Source organism: Scyliorhinus canicula, chromosome 4, assembly GCF_902713615.1.
Source record: "Scyliorhinus canicula chromosome 4, sScyCan1.1, whole genome shotgun sequence".
Lineage (NCBI taxonomy): Eukaryota > Metazoa > Chordata > Chondrichthyes > Carcharhiniformes > Scyliorhinidae > Scyliorhinus > Scyliorhinus canicula.
In genome coordinates this window covers 14,855,058-14,872,195 of record NC_052149.1, presented here as the reverse complement: position 1 = coordinate 14,872,195, position 17,138 = coordinate 14,855,058, and the positions used below count along the sequence as shown (strand labels likewise).

The following is a 17,138-nucleotide window of genomic DNA, read 5'->3' as shown; positions in this document are numbered from 1 at the left end:
TGGGTTTCCTCCGGGTGCTCCGGTTTCCTCTCACAGTCCAAAGATGTGCAGGTTAGGTGGATTGGCCATGCTAAATTGCCCTTAGTGTCCAAAATTGCCCTGAGTGTTGGGCGGGGTTACTGGGTTACGGGGATAGGGTGGAAGTGAGGGCTTAAGTGGGTCGGTGCAGACTCGATGGGCCGAATGGCCTCCTTCTGCGCTGTATGTTCTATGAAATTAGGAGAGCAAAAAGGGGACATAAAAGGATATTGGCAAGTAAAATTAAGTAAAATCCTCAGTTGGTTTCCAAGTGCATTAAGGGTAAAAGGATAATGAGGGAAAAAGTAGGGCCCACAGTGTTAATTTGTGTGTTGAGCAGGGGGATATAAGGAGGGTTCTGGATGAATACTTTGTGTCAGTGTTCACTCATGAGAGGGACAGTGTGGGTATAGAAATCAAGGAGAAGGACTGTATTTAAATTAAAGAGATTAACATTGACAGAGAGGAGGTTCTGAGTGGTCTGGCAGGCTTAAAGTTAGACAAATCTCCAGGGCTAGGCAAAATGTATCTCAGGCTGTTGAGTGAGACAAGGGAGGAAATAGCAGGGGTGCTGGAAATCATTATCAATTCCTCTCTGGCCACAGGAGAGGTACTGGAGCATTGGAGGATAGCCAATGTGGCACCATTATTCAAGAAGGGAGGATGGGATAAACCAGGAAACTACAGCCAGTTAGTGTCACCTCAGTGGTTGGGAAACTATTCAAAGCAATTCTGAGGGACAGAATCAATCTGCATTTGGAGAGGCAGGGATTAATCAGGAACAGCCAGCATGGTTTTGTTTAGGGGAGGTCACGTCTGAAAAACTTGATTGAATTTGTCAAAGAGGTGACCAATTGTGCAGATGAGTGTGATGAATGTTATCAGTAGTCGATATAATGGTACCTTACCTTTAAGGCATTGGCCCCTTTAAGACCGGGCTTGGAACCCTGGGGGACTCCGCCTCTGGCTCCGCCCCCAGGAAATGGTATATAAGTTAAGGCTCACTCAGGCAACATGTGATGAGCACACTTCTCGGCTGCTGTACAGTACTCAGGTGATTAAAGCCTTTGAATCATCTATCTTCTCTCCTGTGTTGTGATTGAGGGTATCTCAATTTAATCATCTGACACATCAAGATGGACAGCGCTCTAAAGCCGGAGAAACTCAACCTGGACGCTCGGTCTCCGGAAGCCCCGGAAATTTTAAAATATTGGCTGGGGTGTTTTGAGGACTATATTGACTCCTTAGCGACTGATGTCGACGGCGCTCGCAAGCTGCGTTTACTACATGCCCGGGTGGGCCACCGACTCTCCTCTGCGATCGAGAACGCTGCAAATTACGAAGCTGCGGTCGATATACTCACAAAACGCTTCGTGAAGCCGATTAATGAGGTACACGCCAGACATTTGCTCTCAACCTGCAGTACGTGGAGAGACTCACTGTGCTTGCGAGGAACTGCAACCATAAAGCAGTGACGGCAGAAACCCACATGAACTTGCATATTCGCGATGCCTTTGTGTCCGGTATCAGGTCCCCGTACATCCGGCAGCGGCTCCCAGAAGACGGGGCAAAGGATCTGCAAGGCACGGTAACGCTCGCCTCTTCCCTAGAAACGGCCCACAGTAACCTCCGGACATACTCCGCGGACCTTGCAAACCCTTCTCGATCCCCTCCAGCTCCGGCCACGCTACAGGCCTGCGCCACGCGGCGATCCGCTCACTCCGGGGGATCCCCATGCTATTTCTGTGGGCAAGGCCAGCACCCACGTCAACGTTGCCCAGCCCGCTCCACGATCTGCAACGACTGCGGGAAGAAAGGGCACTTCGCAAAGTGCCTGGCTGGCCCCAAAGGCCACAAACAAAATCCTCACCAGGGCCAGAAATCAAGCTCCCGGTCTCACAGGCCCCGCAACGCGGCCGCGCGGTCGCTGGACACGCCCACTTCCGATACGTCATCGACCTCATGCGAGTCATGGAGCGGCCATCTTGGCGGCGGCCATCTTCGAACCCCGACACGTGCGACCGATGGCTGCGGCCATTTTGTGACCCCAGGCGGACATTTTGTGAGTCCGACTTAACTGAGGACTCTGACTACCCGCAACTAGCAGCGATCACGCTCGATCAATCGCGGCCGAAACATCTGCGTAACTCGATGATGCGGGTGCGAATCAACGGCCACGACACTCCCTGCCTATTCGACTCCGGGAGCACGGAGAGCTTTATCCATCCAGACACGGTAAGACGCTGCTCCCTGCGCACCTACCCCGCCTCCCAAACTATCGCCCTCGCCTCAGGGTCCCATTCGGTCCAAATCACAGAGTATTGAATCGCTGACCTCGCAATTCAAGGCGCTCAATACTCCCATTTTAAACTTTACATCTTTCCTCAACTCTGCGCCCCCCTGCTGCTCGGTCTGGACTTTCAGTGCAGCTACCGGAGCCTGACACTGACATTCGGCGGACCCCTGCCCCCACTCACGGTATGCAGCCTGGCGACACTCAAAGTTGCGCCACCCTCCCTCTTCGCGAACCTCACTCCTGACTGTAAGCCCGTCGCCACCAGGAGTCGCCGGTACAGTACCCAAGACATGACTTTTATCAAGTCAGAGGTTCAGCGGCTACTAAAAGAGAGGGTCATAGAGGCCAGCAACAGCCCTTGGAGGGCCCAAGTATTGGTAGTCCGCTCCGGGGAAAAGCAACGAATGGTAGTGGATTATAGCCAGACCATAAACCGCCTTACACAACTTGATGCTTACCCACTTCCCCGCATAGCAGAAATGGTCACTCACATCGCCCAGTATCGGGTATTCTCCACGGTCGACCTAAAATCGGCCTATCATCAACTCCGTTCGCTCAGAGGACCGCCCCTACACAGCGTTTGAAGCAGCCGGTTGGCTGTTTCACTTCCTCAGGGTCCCTTTTGGTGTTACAAACGGAGTCTCCGTTTTCCAGAGGGCGATGGATCAAACGGCGGACCAGTACGGCTTATGGGCGACCTTCCCGTACTTGGCCAACGTCACCATCTGCGGCCATGACCAGCAGGACCACGACGCAAACCTGAGGAAGTTCCTCCAGACTGCCCGGGCCCTCAACCTCACGTACAACAAAGAGAAATGCGTGTTCCACACAACCCGGCTCGCCATCCTCGGCTACGTCGTGGAAAACGAGGTCCTAGGCCCAGACCCCGACCTCATGTGTCCCCTTAAGGAACTCCCCCTCCCCCGTAGCCTCAAGGCACTCAAACGGTGCTTGGGGCTTTTCTCCTATTACGCCCAGTGGGTCCCCAGATATGGGGACAAAGCCCGGCCACTCATTAAGACTATGGTTTCTTCCCTGACGGCTGAAGCCCAGTCGGCTTTCAACTGTATCAAGGACGGCATCATCATGGCCGCCATGCACGCGGTGGACGAAGCCATTCCCTTCCAAGTAGAAAGTGACACATCAGACGTCGCCCTGGCTGCTACCCTCAACCAGGCAGGCAGACCAGTAGCGTTCTTCTCCCGAACCCTCACCGCCTCGGAAATTCGGCATTCTGCAGTCGAGAAGGAGGCACAAGCCATAGTGGAGGCCGTGCGACACTGGAGGCACTACCTAGCCGGTAGGAGGTTCACCCTCATCACCGACCAATGGTCGGTCGCCTTTATGTTCGATAACGCACAACAGGGAAAAATAAAGAATGACAAAATTCTGAGGTGGAGGATCGAGGTCTCCACCTATACGTACAATATTAAATATCGCCCGGGGAAGCTCAACGAGCCCTCAGATGCCCTGTCCCGCGGCATGTGCGCCAACGCGCACAAAGACCACCTGAGAACCATCCACGATGACCTCTGCCACCCGGGGGTCACCCGGCTTGCCCACTTCATCAAGTCCCGCAACCTCCCCTACTCCACTGAGGAGGTCAAGGCCATGACTATGGCATGCCAGATCTGTGCGGAATGCAAACCGCAATTCTATCGACCAGACAGGGCCCGCCTGATAAAGGCCCCTGGGCCCTTTGAGCGACTAAGTGTGGACTTCAAAGGGCCCCTCCCGTCCACCAACCACAACATCTATTTCCTCACCGTGATCAATGAGTTCTCCCGCTTCCCTTTTGCTGTCCCCTGCCCCGATATTACCTCGGCCTCTGTAATCAAGGCACTGCACAGCATCTTCACACTGTTTGGTTTCCCTGCCTATATCCACAGCGACCGGGGTACATCGTTCATGAGCGATGAGCTGCGTCGATATCTGCTCAGCAAGGGCATCGCCTCGAGCAGAACGACGGGCTATAACCCGCGGGGAAACGGACAAGTGGAGAGGGAGAACACGACAGTTTGGAAGGCCGTCCTCCTAGCCCTACGGTCAAGGAGTCTCCCAATTGCCCGCTGGCAGGAGGTCCTACCCGATGCCCTGCACTCCATTAGGTCGTTCCTCTGTACGGCCACGAACGAGACCCCTCACAATCGTTTGTTTGTCTTCCCAGGAAGTCCACCTCTGGGGTCTCGCTTCCACGTTGGCTGACGACTCCGGGACCAGTTCTACTCCGGAGGCACGTGAGGAGCCATAAATCAGATCCCATAGTCGAGAGGGTCCAACTGCTACATGCAAACCATCAACACGCCTACATTGAGCACCCCGACGGCAGGCAGGACACTGTCTCCCTGCGAGACCTGGCACCCACTGGCTCTCCCACCGACCCCGCTGGCTCGCCCACCGACCCCGACGCTATCCCCATCGACCCCCCCCCCCCCACCGACGCTCCCCTCCCCGCACCGACCGCCGACGCCGACAGCGCCCCCCCCATCATAGCATCCCCTGCCCCCCAGCCATTGCCGGCACCGATCACCCAAGTCATCCCGGATACCCCCCCCCCCCCCCCCCCCCCCCGCTCCCAGGCGGGCAAAGGCTCAGTCAACCGTGCTCCCGGATATACCACCACCAATATCGACCGTATCCACGGCACCAGCACCGGAGCAGAGAAAGTCAGCACGGACGGTCAAACCACCCGCAAGACTGAACTTGTAACTCCACTTCACCCCCGACGGACTATGTGTTTTTTTTTAAACAGGGGGTGAATGTGATGAATGTTATCAGTAGCCGATATAATGATACCTTACCTTTAAGGCATTGGCCCCTTTAAGACCGAGATTGGAACCCTGGGGGACTCCGCCTCAGGTTCCGCCCCCAGGAAACGGTATATAAGCTAAGGCTCATTCAGGCAACATGTGATGAGCACACTTCTCGGCTGCTGTGCAGTACTCAGATGATTAAAGCCTTTGAATCATCTATCTTCTCTCCAGTGTCTTGATTGAGGGTATCTCAATGAGGGAAATACATTTGACGTTGTCTACTTGGGTGTCAGTAGTTTTGATAAGATCCCACGTGGGAGACAGATAGCGAACGGAAGAACCCATGGGATTCAAGGAAATTCAGCAAATTGGATCCACAATTGGCTGAGTGGCAGGAAGCAGAGAATGATGGTCGAGGGGTGTTTTTCTGACTGGAAACCTGTGTCCAGTGGGGTCCCGCAGGGATCAGTTTTGGGGCCCTTGCTTTATGTGGTTTATGTAAATGGCTTCTATATATGAATGTAGGAGGGTTGATCAGTAAGTTTTCAGATGACACAAAAATTGGTGGGGTGGTAAATAAAGCGGAGGATGACCATAAGACCATAAGACATAGGAGCGGAAGTAAGGCCATTCGGCCCATCGAGTCCACTCCACCATTCAATCATGGTTGATTTCAACTCCATTTACCCGCTCTCTCCCCTTTGATTACAGAAGGATGTAGATGGGCTGGACAGATGGGCTGATCAGTGGCAAATAGAATTCAATCCTTGAGGATTGGACTTGGGCAGGACAAACAAAGCAAGGGAATACATGATAAACAGCAGGACCCTGGGAAGCACCAAGGATCAGAGGGACCTTGGTGGTAATGTGCACCAGTCCCTTATTCAAAAAGGGAGGGTGGCAGAATGTGGGAAATTACAGACCACATTCAGTTAAACATCTGTTGTTGGGAAATTGTTAGAATCTATTGTTAAGGAAGTAATATCAGGATGTTTGGAAAGTCAAAACGCAATTTATCAGAGTCAGCCTGGTTTTACGAAGAGTAAATCATGTTTGACTAATTTGCCAGAGTTCGACAAAGATGTACCAAGCCAAGTAGATAATAGAGATCCTGTAGATGTGGTAAATCTGGACTTCCGGAAGGCGTTTGATAAGGTGATGCACAGAAGTGTTAATACACAAGGTTAGATCACATGGGGTTGGCGTCATTTATTAGCTTGGATTGAAGACTGGCTGACAAACAGAAATAGAGAGTCGGGATAAATGGGTCTTTTTCTGGATGGCAAGGTTTAACTAGTAAGGTGCCAAAGGGTGCGGTCCTTGGGTCCCAGCTATTTACAATCCATATTAATGACTTGGATACAGGGATAGAAGGTTTCAGAGCCAAATTTGCAGATGGCACCAAAATAGGTGCGTAAGTTGCAATGAGGAAATAAGAACCTTACAAATTGATATAGATAGTTTAGATGAGTGGGCCAAAATGTGGCAGATAGAGGTTAACGTGGATAAGTGTGAGGTAATGCATTTTGCAATGAGGAAATAAGAACCTTACCAATTGATATAGATAGTTTAGATGAGTGGGCCAAAATGTGGCAGATAGAGGTTAACGTGGATAAGTGTGAGGTAATGCATTTTGGTTGGAAAAATGGAAAGGCAACTTATTATCTAAATAGGAAGAGACTTCGGGGTGCTCCGGTGCCGAGTGGTCTGGGTGTCCTCATGCATGAGTCATCGAACACTAGCAAGCAGATAATAAAGAAAGCAAATGGAATGTTGGCAGTTATAGCTAAAGGAATAGAGTACAAAGTATAACGAGTTGTTACAACTATTCAAGGCAATTGGTGAGACTGCACCCGGAGTATTGTGCACAGTTTTGGTCCCGTTATTTAAGGAAAGGTGTAGTGTCATTGGAGGCAGTGCAGAGGAGGTTCATTAGATTGATTCCAGAGATGAGGGGCGAAATTCTCCCAAAACGGGAGAAATCGTAAAACTGCCGTAAAACCCGGGCGGGTTTTACGGCAGCGCGCCCCTTCCCGACGGGGGACCGATTCTGGTCCCCCGTCGGGGCTAGCAGCCCGACGTCGGAGGCTCCGACAAGTCGGGCTTAACGAAAATCGTTAAGCCCGCTTGCCGGAGTTAGCGCCGGTTGACGCGTCATATGACGTCAGCCGCGCATGCGCAGGTGGGAAGACTCCACCCGCGCATGCGCGGGTGACGTCATCGCGTTTTTGCGCGAAACCCGCGCATGCGCGGGCCGGGTTGCCCCTCAGCCGCCCCGCGTATTGATACTGCGGGGCGGCGGAAGGACAAATAGTGCGCGGGCATCGGGCCCGCTGCCCGCGATCGGTGCCCACCGATCGCGGGCCCATGGCACCCTTGGCACGGCCGTGGTACTGCCATGCCAATCGGTGCCATGGTTATTTTTTGCGAGTTTGTCACGACGTTTTTACGAACGGCAGGACCAGGTGTGTTTGCCGTTCGTAAAAAGGTCGTAAAGGGCTGGGACTTCGGCCCTTCTAACAGCTGAGAATCGCTGCCGGCCGTAAAAAAACGGCGGCAGCGATTCTTGTCGGGATTTCGGCGGGGGGGGGGAGAATAGCGGGAGGGTGTCAAAAAAGTCGGGAAGGCCCTCCCCCTATTCTCCCACCCGTCGTGGGGGGGGGGGAGAATTTCGCCCGAGGGGTTTGTCTTGGGAAGAGTTGTGGAATAGTTCAGGCCTATACTTACTAGAGTTTAGAAGAATGAGGGGAGATCAAATTGAGGTATATAGGATGATAAAAGATATGGATAAAGTAGACGTGGAACGGATGCTTCATCTTGTGGGGCATTCTAGAACGTGAGGTCATAGTTTCAGGATAAGGGGTAGAAAATTTAAAACGGAGATAAGGAAAAGTAATTCTGCCAAAAGGTCATGAATCTGTGGAATTCGCTACACCAGAACGCAATGGATGCTGGACCAGTGAGTAAATTTAAGGAGGAGTTGGACATATTTTAAATTAATAATGAGTTAAAGGGTTACGGAGATCAGCATGACAATGGAGTTGAGGCCAGGATGGGATCAGCCATGATCATACTACGCAGTGGATCAGGCCAAATTGCCTATGCCTGCTCCTTGTTCTCATGCTCATATGTTGTAAGGAAGAACTATTCTGTCTAATTCCACTTTCCAGCTCTTGGTCTGGAGCCCTACAGGTAACAGCACCTCAAGCATTAATCTTGATTAATATGGGAATTTCTTGATCAATAAAGGGACCGGGGGTTATGGGGAGAAGGCAGAAGAATGGGGACGAGAAACATATCAGCCATGATTCAACGGGGAGCAGACTCAATGGGCCAAATGACTTAATTCTACTCCTTATGGTCTTAATCTTTATCTTAAATGGGTAGCCCCTTACCCTGAGATTATGCTCTCTGGTCCTAGACTCTTCCACAAGAGGAAGCAACAGCATTGACTCTTTCAAGCCACATGCAAATCCTATATATCTCAATAAGGTCACCTCTCTTTCTTTTAAACTCCAATGAGCACAGACCCAACCTACTCAACCTCTCCTCATAGTAAAATCTCTCCATGCTCAGGATCAACTTGGTGGACCTTCTCTGGACTGCCTCCAATGCCAGTATAACTTTCCTTAGACAAGACGACCAAAACTGTTCACAGAATTTCAGGTGTGGTCTAACTAGTGCCTTGTGTAGTTTTAGCAGGACTTCCCCATCCTGAGACTGTGTTCCCTTTGAAATAAAGGCCAACGTTACATTTGCCTTCCCTATTTCCTGCTGAAGTTGCATGCTAGTTTTTTGTGAATATATGCAGGAGGACACCCAAATTCCCCTGTGCTGAAGATTTCTGCAGTCTTACTCTATTTAAATAATATTCAGCTCCTTTATTCTTCCTACCAAAGTGCATAACTTCACATTTTCCTACATTATATTCCATCTGTCAGGTTTGTGCCCACCTACTTAACCTGTCTATATCCCCCTGTAGACTCTTTGTCTCATCCTCACCACTTGCTTTCCCACCTATTTATGTGTCATCCGCAATCTTGGCAATAATACATTCATTTCGCTCCCCCAAATCATTAGTATTCATTATAAATAATTGTGGAGCCAGCCCTGAAGCCTGTGACACGCCAATGGTTACAGGTTACCATCCTTTTTTTAAATAAATTTAGAGTACCCAATTATTTTTTCCAATTAAGGGGCAATTTAGCGTGGCCAATCCACCTACCCTGCACATCTTTGGGTTGTGGGGGTGAAACCCATGCAAACACAGGGAGAATGTGCAAACTCCACATGGACAGTGATCCGGGGCCGGGATTCGAACCCAGGTCCTCAGCGCCGTAGGCATCGATGCTAACCACTGTGCCACCGTGCTGCCCACAGGTTACCATCCTAAAGATTCCCCTCTTAGCCCAGCTCACTGTCTTCTATCAGTTAGTCAATTCTCTATCCATGCTAATATACTACCCTCAACTTATTTTATTAAGTAGCCTGTTGAGCGGTACCTTACTGGACACATTTTGGAAATCCAAGTATATTACATCCACTAGTTCCCCTTTATCTATCCTCCTCATTACCACCTCAGATCATTCTAATAAATTTGTCAGGGATAATTTCTCCCTCATGCTGGCTCTGCTTTATTATATTATGTATTTCTAAATGCTCTGCTGTTGCATCTTTATAATGGACTCTAACATTTTCCCAATTACAGATTTAATATATGAACATGATGTTGGGAGGGATAAACATTGGCTCAGATACCAGGGAGATCTCCCCTCCTCTTCTTCAAAATAATTCCATGGGATCTTTTACACCCACCTGAGAGGGAAAACATGTTGGAGATTATGACTTTCCGATGAGATGTTTCAGGGGGATTTCATTATGCTTGTTGTCAAATCCCTGGTCTGACTCTTCCCTCTCGCTGTAACCTTCTCCATCCTGCATCCATGCAGGATCTCTGTGCTCCTCTCATTATGATCATGAGCCAATTCCCTATTCTAATCGCTCCACCAAGATGGTCCTCCATCTGTCTGGGCCCGAAGTTCTAGTATCCCTGTCCTGAACGTTCCATCAATCTTCACTCTGTAATTCCAATTCCAATACTCTTCCCGAACATACGACTGTTTCCATAGCTAGTAATTTCCAAAACAGGTCCCTAGTCTGTCACTGTGGGCTTATAGCTTGAGGGGCTTCACTCCACAACAAGCGTGGCTGACCCAGGAGTCTCTCCCGCTCTTACCGCCAGCCATTGGTGCGTTTGGAAGGATTTGCAGGTTGACACACTCACCCTGTTTGAATGCGTTATGGACGCACCTTCCTTGGCCATCAAGTCCTGAGGTGGGACTCGAACTCGGAGCTTACGGCTCAGAGGCAATGACGCCACTCACTGCGCCTCAAGACCTGCCATCCCCTTTTAAGAAGCTCCTTAATACTCAACTCGTGCCAATTTTTGAGGTCATCTGTCTTGATACCTCATTAGGTGCAGTGGTTCTGTATCAAATGTTGTCTGTTCCTGTGAAGCACCTCGCGGACCTATTACTGTTTTAAAGGCACTATTTAAATGCTGGTTGTGGTTGTTATCAATTGCGTCAGTGGAGAGATGCTGTGATGAAAGCACACCAGGGGAGAAGCTGCTCTGTGAACCTAAAATATCAGAAATGTATATTTTCCCGGCATTGCAATTAAATTGTAGCACTCATTATCGTCAATGTTAGAAGTAGCAAGGATATTGCCAATGCACTGCAGTCTCTTAATATTGCAGGTCATTATATGCTTAATGAAATAATAATAAACACATTTATTAGTTCTCCGGATCAGTATTAAGGCACTGAATTGCTTTAACATTTTAGTCATATGTATACGTGTAAATGATAACAAAGGGCTTTAATTAAATGGTGAAAGAAAAAAAAGACTGGCATTTAGAAAGCACTTTCAAAGCCTCAGGATATTCCTAGCTTTCTACTCGATGAATTATTCATTTGAAACGTGATGCGAGGGAATGTTATAGCCAGCTTCTTCCCACAAACAGCAATGTAATCACGACCACATCATCTGTCTTTTGGTACATTGGTTGAGGGCTAAGTGCAGATAAGGACACTAGGGAGGGTACTCCAGCCCGTTTCCGGGATAGGCCCATGGAATCCTTCACAGGCAGTTCTTCAATTTGAAACATTCCCTCGGAATGACGGCACTTCCAACATTGCAGCACTCCCGTAAAACAGTCTAGACTTTGCACTCGAAGTTCCTGGAGTGGGGTTTGAACCCACAACGCTCTGATTGAGAGACAAGAGTGCTACCGATTGAGCCACTTTACATGTACTTCCCATTTCCCTGCCAATATTTCCCGCTCTCTTCCTGCGAAGATTTTGACTCCTCACTACATTGCAGCCCCACTCTCGGATCTTTGTGTCGGCTCATTGCTGGCGAGAGCCATCTCAGTACGGCTTTATGACGAGAGCCTGAGGAGGCCGCCAGTCCTTTGCCCAAGGAACCACCCCTAAATGCATGACTCCTGGCTGGATATTCTACTGTGAGAGTCATAACTGCACCTACTGACCTATCCTCAACTGACAGCCATATACGTACTTCCTTCAGCCTGGATCATGGGAATGTGTTCAGGGGTGGGAATCCCTTTCCAGTATCCCGGGCGTCATGAACGTCATCACTGTCCTGGCTGAAACCATAGGAGGTTCCTGGTCGGCACATAAAATAAAAGCAAATTACTGCGGATGCTGGAATCTGAAACGGAAGAGAAAAAGCTGGAAAATCTCAGCAGGTCTGGCAGCGTCTGTAGGGAGAGAAAAGAGCTAACGTTTCGAGTCCGATGACTCTTTGTCAAAGCTCGGTCGGTACATTACTGGCTTGATCCACTGGTCCATTGAGAGAGCCCTTAAGGCAGGTGAGGAAGGTTCAATGAAGGCATTCAAGAGGGAATTTGAAGAAAAAAAGGCAAAGTGCAGGGTTATGGGCAGAAGGCAGGAGAATGACACCCGATGTAATCCTCATTCAGAGAGTAGACATGATGGGATGAATGGCCTCTTTCTCTGTGGTAATGTGTGGAGTGGTCATCATAGATATCATAGAATTTACAGTGCAGAAGGAGGCCATTCGGCCCATCAAGTCTGCAGCGGCTCTTGGAAAGAGCACCCTACCCAAGGTCAACACCTCCACCCTATCCCCATAACCCAGTAACCCCACCCAACACTACGGGCAATTTTGGACATTGAGGGCAATTTATCATGGCCAATCCACCTAACCTGCACATCTTTGGACTGTGGGAGGAAACCGGAGCACCCGGAGGAAACCCACGCACACACGGGGAGGATGTGCAGACTCCGCACAGACAGTGACCCAAGCCGGAATCGAACCTGGGACCCTGGAGCTGTGAAGCCATTGTGCTATCCACAATGCTACCGTGCTGCCCCGTGATGATGAGTGTCAGTGAGTGTCGGTGCCTTAGAGTGAGTCAGAAGTTTGTGATTGTTTGGATTATCACCGTCACAACAACTTACATTAAATATCACACAGTTAGGCTCAGAATCAAAATGAATCGGTCGCTCTTCAGTAATTTTGTCACCACTCTCATTGTTCCATTTGGCTGTTTGCTGCCGCATGTCAGATTGGCTCAGTTGGTTTTAGTTTTGAGGCAGGGTACCGTCTCCAGGGTATGTGACTCTTGTGTACGGCTGAGGGAGTGCTCCGTTGACCAAGGCGTTGTCCCTTAGATGGGAAGTTAAGCTCAGGGCCCTCGATATCTCATTGCCGTTTGTGGGTACTGTGTGAAATCTCCTCTCCCTGTATTCCCCTCTGTGTAGCTGTATCAAGTGGGTACGACCCCTTAATATGGCGATTGTTGGCTGAAGAGTCTTTGAAACGCTGCAAATGTAGGATGGAAACGATATGGTGACACCATTTCAAAAGGCAAACCCTGGCCAATATTTATCCCTCAATCAACAGTACCAAAACAGATGCTCTGATCATTTATCTCGATGTTGGATGTGGGAACTAACTGTGCGCAAATTTATTTTTCACTCTTTCATTGGATGCAGCAATCACTGGCAAGGTCAGTATTTGTCGCCTATCCCTCATTGCCCTCGCTGGGCCATTTCATCAAACATAGAACATGGAACAGTGCAGCTCTATACAGGCCCTTCGGCCCGCGATGTTGTGCCGACCATTTATCCTAATCTAAGATCAACCTAACCTACACCCCTTCAATTTACTGCTGTCCCTGTGCCTGTCCAAGAGTCGCTTAAATGTTCCTAATGACTCTGACTCCACCACCTCTGCTGGCCGTGCATTCCACACACCCACCACTCTCTGTGTAAAGAACCAACCTCTGACATCTCCCCTATATCTTCCTCCAATCACCTTAAAATTATGCCCTCTCATGACAGTCTCTGGCTATCCACTCTATCCATGCCTCTCATCACTTCGTACACCTCTATCAAGTCACCTCTCTTCCTTCTTCGCTCCAGTGAGAAAAGACCTAGCTCACTCAACCTTTCCTCATTAGACATGCTCTCCTGTCCAGGCAGCATCCTGGTAAATCTCCTCTGCACCCTCTCCAAAGCTTACACATCCTTCCTATAATGAGGTGACCAGAACTGGACACAATATTCCAAGTGTGGTCTAATCAGGGTTTTATAAAGCTGCAGCAAAACCTTGCGGCTCTTAAACTTAATGAAAGCCAACACACCATACGCCTTCTGAACAACCCTATCAACCTGGGTGGCAACTTTGAGGGATCTATGTACGTGGACCCCAAGATTCCTCTGTTCCTCCACGCTTCCAAGAATCCTGCCTTTAAGCCTGTATTCAGCATTCAAAATCGACGTTCCAAAATGAATCACTTCACATTTATCTAAGTTAACTTTATCAGCCACTTCTCAGACCAGCTCTGCATCCAGTCAATGTCCTGTTGTAACCTGCAACAGCCCTCGACACTATGAAAGGGTAGTTAAGCGTCAACTTCATTGCTGTGGGTCTGGAGTCACATGTAGGCCAGACCAGGTAAGGACGGCAGATTCCCTTCCCTAAAGGACATTAGTTAACCAGGTGAGCTTTTACAACAATCAACGCTAGTTGATTGGTCATTGAGATAATTGACCAGATAGTCTATTTTGGTGATTTTTACTGAGGTGCAAATATTGGCCGGAGCACCAAGGTGAATTCACCTGTTGTTCTTTGAAATGGTGTCATCCAGCAGATAGTGCAGATGCGGCCTTGGTTTAATGTCTCCTGGGAAAGATGGGACCCTCAATAGTGCAGCACTCCCTCAGTACAGCAGGGGCCTGTCAGCCTGGATAATGCGTCCTAGTCTTTACGATGGAAGGTTGAACCTACAAACATTTGACTCGAGCGTAAAACCTTTACTGAGACCAGCTTCATATTCCAGATTTATGAATTAACTGAATGTTAAATTCCACCAGCTGCCCTTGGTGGGTTCAAACCCCCCCCCGCCCCACCCACCCACCCTCTCCACCTCCCCCAGAGCGTTAGTCTGGGCTTTTAGATTACAAACCCTGTTTCGTTACCACTAAACCATCTCACCCAATAGGCATTTCCTACATGACAAAAATGACTATCCCTCAGAAATACTTCATCGAGGGCGGAGTGTGGCGGAGTGGTTAGCACTGGGACTGTGGCGTTGAGGACATGGGTTCGAATCCCGGCCCTGGGTCACTGTCCGTGTGGAGTTGGCACATTCTCCCCGTGTCTGCGTGGGTTTCGCCCCCACAACCCAAAGATGTGCAGGTTAGGTGGATTGGCCGCGCTAAACTGCCCCTCAATTGAAGAAAAAAAATAATTGGGTACTCTGAATTTATTTAATAAGAAGAAATACTCCATTGGCTGGAAAGCACTAGAGCTGGATTCTCCGCTGGTGGGACTTTCCCGTTGCACCGGCAGCGCACTCACACCCGAGGATTTCCCGACGGCGTGGGGCTGCCCACAATGGGAGACCCCATTGGCCGGCTGGCGAGACGGAGAATCCGGCCGGCGGGGGGGGGGGGGGGGGGGGGGGGGCGCACCAGAAAATAGGTGCGGTGGGACGGAGAACCCCACCCCTTATCTCCACCACGCAGTCATGGAAGCCATCGCATTTCTCTCCCGAGTGTGAATCTTAGAAATGTTTAACCATCTCTCTAATACGCGCCGAGGTATCACCTTAAGCAGCTCTTTTGGTTTGTGATCTGAAAGCTGCTTCAAATGTAATCAGTTGCAATGAAAGCTCTGAAATCAGAAATGTCATTGACGATGATTCTTTTCAGTTTACACAGGACAGCAGGACACAAAAAAGTTCCTTATCATTACTACGAAGCTGGGAGTCGAGACGAGTGCACGGAATACGCCATTCATGAAAATGCCCTCTACGGCGGTCACAGATTTATTACCGAGAAGGCTGTCTTTGCCAAGTGGGCCAAGTACCACAACATAACATTCTCGCACCCGGCCAGCATCTATCCCCATACAGCCTCTTAGACTCTGTGCAGGGACCGACCATCTCAGCTGGCACAGATACAACAAGGTCATTGCCACGACATCACCTTCACTGAGGAACCACTCCTCCTCTTGTGTCCGTGCAAAGAATACGGAAGGATTCGCACATGTCTACATAATCCTCTTCGACTGCCATGGAAGGAAGGGTTAAAGAAAATCAACAACCACTTTAAGTATTAATTATTCACGGTTATGGTACTTTATATATTAAAAAAAAAGCACTTTAAGTATTATCAGTTGAGCATGTGACAAGGCTGAAATCATGTTCTGGGTTTTAAATGTGACATGCCTGGTCAGTATTACGGAGGGGCTGGGTCAGAATCGTGCCTTTCAATTCGGACACTTCCACCCTGATCCAGCCCTGGAAAATTGAATCTTTATCATCGTAATGGGTGCTCCGTGAATTGGATTAGAGCATGCCGGAACCTGGTTCGAGTGAGCATGAAAGTAACAAATTCAAAAAAAAAAAGAAGCAGTCTTTAATTTGGCATTTTATCTGTGTGACAGGCCACAGGCTGGATATTCTGGGGTAGATGGCCCACCTGTGACTCTCAGAAACCTGTCCACCAACTACCAGGCACAAGTCAGAAGTGTGATGGAATATTCTCCACTTGCCTGGCTGAGCACAGCTCCAACAACACTCAAGCTCGACACCATTCCGGACAAAACGGTCCGCTTGATCGGCACTCCATCCACCACCTTACCACTCCCTCCAGCGACGGCATACAGCAGCAACAGTGATGCACCGCAACAACTCACCAAGGCTCACGATCTCCAATGACTAGAAGGAAAACAGTAGGCATAGGGGAACGTCGCTGCCTGCAGGTTCCCCTCCAAGCCACGCACCATCCTGACTTGGAACCCAATCCCAATTCCTCCACTGTCACTCGGTCAAAGTGCAGGAGCTCCCTGCCTAAGAGCACTGTGGGTGCACCTACACCACATGACCTGCAGCATTTCAAGGGAGCAGCTCACCACCACCTTCCAAAGGGCAAATAGAGCTGAGTATTTAGCATGGATAGAGGAGAGTTTAACGGACAGGGAGCAAAGAGTAGGAGTAAATGGGGCATTCTCAAGTTGACAGGCTGTGACTAGTGGAGTGCCGTAAGGATCAGTGGGGGGGGGGCCTCAACTATTTACAATCTAGACCAGGGGTGGGCAAACCTTTCCGTGCAAGGGCCACATTCAGAAATTCACAATTTTAAAGGGCCGCATAGTATATTAAGTAAAATAATTAATATTTAAAATAGCCAAAATAGAAGGTTTTTAAAGAAAAAAAAAGCAATTACTTTTTATTAATTAATATTTTAAAGTAGAAACTTTACATGAAACACATTTATTTGAAAAACAAAGTAACTCAGTTTAAAGAAAAAAAAGCAATTGATTTTTATTAATTAATATTTTAAAGTAGAAACTTCACATGAAACACATGTTGTGCCGAGCAATGATCACCCTACTCAAGTCAACGTATCCACCCTATACCAGTAACCCAACAGCCCCCCCCCCCCATTAATCTTATTAAAAAAAAAAAATTTTTAATTAAAAATTTTTAAAAATTTTTTTAATGACTTGAT

General features: G+C 49.0%; 1 protein-coding gene across 2 annotated transcripts in view; it reads left to right on the top strand.

Annotated features, from left to right (window-relative positions):
- The window catches only part of st6galnac3 (ST6 (alpha-N-acetyl-neuraminyl-2,3-beta-galactosyl-1,3)-N-acetylgalactosaminide alpha-2,6-sialyltransferase 3), a 246,949-nt gene extending 230,179 nt beyond the window's left edge, over positions 1 to 16,770 (top strand). Inside the window, exons 4-5 of one of the 2 annotated variants that reach the window (XM_038793761.1) lie at positions 13,113 to 13,126; positions 15,336 to 16,770. In XM_038793761.1, the coding sequence (XP_038649689.1) occupies positions 13,113 to 13,126; positions 15,336 to 15,502 (181 nt within the window). In that variant the 3' untranslated portion in view covers positions 15,503 to 16,770. The remainder of the gene's footprint in view (positions 1 to 13,112; positions 13,127 to 15,335) is intronic. The other variant, XM_038793762.1, reaches the window with a different exon arrangement.
- The last annotated feature ends 368 nt before the right edge of the window (positions 16,771 to 17,138 follow it).